The 4040-nt window shown below is 34.8% G+C and overlaps 1 protein-coding gene across 1 annotated transcript; it reads right to left on the bottom strand.

The window, feature by feature from the left end:
- Positions 1-394: 394 nt before the first annotated feature.
- LOC132758974 (cerebellin-1-like) lies at positions 395-3743 on the bottom strand. Its single transcript, XM_060750690.1, has 2 exons — positions 3563-3743; positions 395-813 (listed from the first exon to the last, which is right to left on the bottom strand). Exons 1-2 carry the CDS (start codon positions 3741-3743, stop codon positions 395-397), a joined length of 600 nt encoding a protein of 199 aa, XP_060606673.1.
- Positions 3744-4040: the final 297 nt, after the last annotated feature.

Raw genomic sequence — 4040 nt, forward strand, 5'->3', positions numbered from 1 at the left:
ACCGCCTGTGCCGGTGCTAGGGAGGTGAGAGATGCTTCACTTTAACATTATCTTTTATGAATAGACTTGAACAAACCAAGTCTGCAAACTTTGATATAATTTTGTTTTCATTGCCACAGAGGGGTCATCTCTTTTCCGTTTTTTTCCGAATATTCACCAAAGTTGGCATAGTGAAAAATAGGTAATTTTTAACCAGTTCCAAGAAAATTTAGTTTAAAGTGAATGGACTTTTGCCATTATTGGTATATTTTGTAAAACATATTGCTACAAGCATAAAATGCGTTCCAGGGTACAGCGTCTAAGAGACAGTAATAACGTTAAAGCACAGAATTTTGAAAACACATAAATTCTATCTTTTTAATGCTTCATATAATTACAATTCTTTAAATTCATTCTAAATTTGAAATCCTGAAAAGTTGGAAAATTCTCCATAGATGCAATTGCCGTTATCTCCATTATGGATGATATACACGTAGTCTCCTTGACTGAGCTCTAGAACAATGCCAATTGACCCAGTTTCGTGTCCGTCATCACCATCAGCCTGCATTGACAGCAGGTACTCACCGTTACGATAGAGGAATGTCTTCATATATTGGTTGTAACATGAAAAAGTAGTAGCTAAAAAGAAGTAGGTTCCGTCTGTAGGGGCTATGAATTGACCTGTTGCGCTGGAATAGTGACCTCCAATATTTGTCATCACGACGTCGAATTTTATCGTTTCGGAATCGGTAAGTTGGTGGTCATATGCAGACAGTTTAGCGGAGAAAGCAGGTTTTCTTGGATTCTGAGTTGGAAATGGCGCTTGTGTGAAAGCTGATAACGTAGAAATTAGAAATATTTATTAATAAGAAATCAGACATGTTCATTGACAAGAAAGACAATTTCTCTGCAAAGCTGTATTGAATAGAGCTTACATAAATTTGCTAGTGATAATGTAGTAATTAATACACAGTCTATACAATTTGCCACAATAAAATTGCTGTTTGTCAAGATTGTTTAAAATCTAAATTAGATAGGAACGAATAAGATATTATGTTAAACTCATACAATTGAAACGTTGTCACAAATTTACATGAAACATATGGACAAAAATGATAAAATAAATAGCAAAGCAACTTTGAATATCATGGCTCACGTCAAAGACAGCGTTAAACCTACATTATGCCCCTTTCTCAAAGTACTCTCTGCGGCTATTAATCCATTAACCATGAATAGTCAATAACAAACATAAATCATGTGGTTACTGGTATCTGTTAATTGGGGTAGCAGACATTAATTCCTCACTAGAATCGAAATTCCGGTTTTGTTTCAACTGCTTCAGCTGTGAGAAATAAGTATGGTGTGTGTGTGTGTGTGTGTTTGGTTTGTTTACCCTCGCCACCGGAATGAACCATATGGGCGAGCACATACTTCATTTAAAACTTGCTTTATTTATATGGGAACTAATTTAATTTATCTATAGTTTTATCGGTACATGTGTTTACGTGTGTGCCATAATTCCTACCACAAGTTCGTATAAAAGTACGTAACCCATGATAGGAATAAGATGGGATTGCTCCCATACTAAGTTAAAATGACGTGTATTTAAGAAATGAACAGCATATTTAAATTACTTAAGGTTAAAAGGGCCGAGACGTTTATAAAAAGCACCGTCTCTTATAACAGGTCAACTATTATAATATACTATGATTAAAATGAGAGAAAGAAAGTCTTTTTAAAGCAATGTCAGGAACGCATTTCCCCAATTCAATGTGGCTAGTCATTAAAAGTATGTGCTCGCCCATATGGTTCATTCCGGTGGCGAGGGTAAACAAACCAAACACACACACACACACACACACACACACACACACACACACACACACACACAACTTGTAAAATAACAATTATTTTAAATCAATGGTCTAATCTAGATTAGAAATTTCCCAAAATATGGCTATAAGAAATATCTTTGTTACCCATAATGTGATGAAGTGACCTTTTTTAACAAATATAAGGCCACTTCATTCTTGAGTGTATGCGTATAGCTTATGCTCCATATGGGGGGACACATACACTTTTATGCTTTATATACAGGACAAAAAGAAGAAGTAAAAATAAACACAGGGCGGGGGAGTAAGGATATTTACAATATGGAGTCTTTTTAACATTAAGGGTAACAGTAGCCTTCCTTCCCAATTTTGTTCGACCTATTGATTTACATTTTTAAAACAATATCTGGCATATAAATATGCCAGATAATATATATAATATAATATATAAATATTAAGACTATGTAATATACATATTTACAATTAAAAGTATAAGTCTACATGCCTAGACAACATTTAAAACTAAAAAAGTTTAAAAAAAAAAAAAGTTAACAAAGTTAAGCTAAGTATGGTGGCTGATTTGGAACGCTTTTGTGCGTCGTGTTGGTGCCAAACGGCGCATCGTCAGACTTTCGATTTGTCTTCCTGTCGCTAACGATGTACGCCAAACGGCGCGTTGTCGTGCGACGTGTTGTTGCGATGTCACATTGTCGCTCGGTACAAATCGAAGGATTGGCTTATAAGCCAAATCGACAAGGCGACAACTCGCCGTTTGCGTGCTTCGCTAGAAACAGGACTGCAAGACGACAGCTTGCCGTTTGGATCTTTGTCCTGTTGTCGCTAGCGACAAGACGAAAAGACGGTAACGATGTAACGCAACGCGCAATGTACCAAATCAGCCACCATAAATAAGAGACGAAGATCGGTTTTTCTATTCTTTTTCTTCTTATTTTCGCATTCTGTGGTGCAAAAACTGGTTTCCCTTCATGCTATATGTAAACAAATGCTCGGGATATGGCATAATCATATTAACAGAAGAAGTCAACATGATGTTGTACAAACATATCATTAATTTATTAAAATATACGTTTCTTATTAAAGCCTATCCATAACAAAATGTAGATAACATGTATTTTACATGCGCCTTGAACTCACACCTATGTTATTAACTTTAAGAATCTTTATGTTACAAGAGTAGAGTTTTGTAAATGATTTGATATTATGTAAAATGGTAAATTTACAGGCTATATATGTAAATTATTATGTACTAGCGTAAAAACTGAACCGTGTTTAAGGTTTGTCAGACTTTTGAGACAACCCTTGTAAGTATCATTTGGGATATTGTCGCAATCAATAATCCGGGACAAAATATGTACTTCATACCGCAAATACGTTTCCATATTTACAGGTAATAAAAACATCAGGTAAAAGGGCTTGTCGATGACTTAATCCTTATATAAAAGCGAGAGCATTTTCAACTACAACCACAAACCAATACGGCAAATACACCAATCGCATTTCATAATGCATGCTTACATGATCCGGTTTTATTTTGAATGATTTGTTTTAGTCACAGCAAAATTGTTTAAGACTTCATGACCGTTCATTTGTTTTCTCAGAGACATAGATAACATGCATGTTATCTACATCTCTTGTTTTGAGTACTCAGGCGCGAACAGAACCTAATTAGAACTACGGATTACCAAGAAGTCAGGTTTTGTTGACTCGATTGCTGGTAGTGTGTAAAACACCTATTACTGATGTATTGTCATCTTTTACACGTTCTGCATCCTTCAAATGCTGGTCATTGTTTTTACCAACAACCATAGCTTTCAGGTTTTCGTTTTCCTTTTTCAGTTCGAGAATTTCCTTTTCGATGTCTTCTCGATTTCTCACAATGTCTTTGCGATCCTTTAATTGTTGGGCTTTCATCTCTCCTAATAGCTCATTAATGATTGCAGTCTGTCTCTCAATTAGCGAATCCTTTGATACATCTGTATCACTTTTACAGGAAGGTAACAAAAATACTAAGAAAACAAATGCAATCATTTTTTCTATTTCCTTTTAAACTTGTTTTGACAAAAATAGTCATGTCTTTAGGTTTGATTAGATAAAATGAATACTTTTTATGGATCTTGGGAAATAACACATGGTGTAACTTTACATATAAATTAGTTAAGGTCATTGGAAATTTACAAACTCAAACAAAACCTTATCATTTTTATCTTC

This window comes from Ruditapes philippinarum, unplaced genomic scaffold (assembly GCF_026571515.1).
Source record: "Ruditapes philippinarum isolate M1 unplaced genomic scaffold, ASM2657151v2 ctg486_1_1_1_1, whole genome shotgun sequence".
Classification (NCBI taxonomy): Eukaryota; Metazoa; Mollusca; class Bivalvia; order Venerida; family Veneridae; genus Ruditapes; species Ruditapes philippinarum.

Coding starts and splice junctions, on each gene's coding strand:
- LOC132758974 (XM_060750690.1), bottom strand. CDS start 3,743: ATGAAAGCCCAACAATTAAAGGATCGCAAAGACATTGTGAGAAATCGA. Junction 814..3,562: donor TGACAATACATCAGTAATAG/GTGTTTTACACA, acceptor CTACGTTATCAG/CTTTCACACAAGCGCCATTT.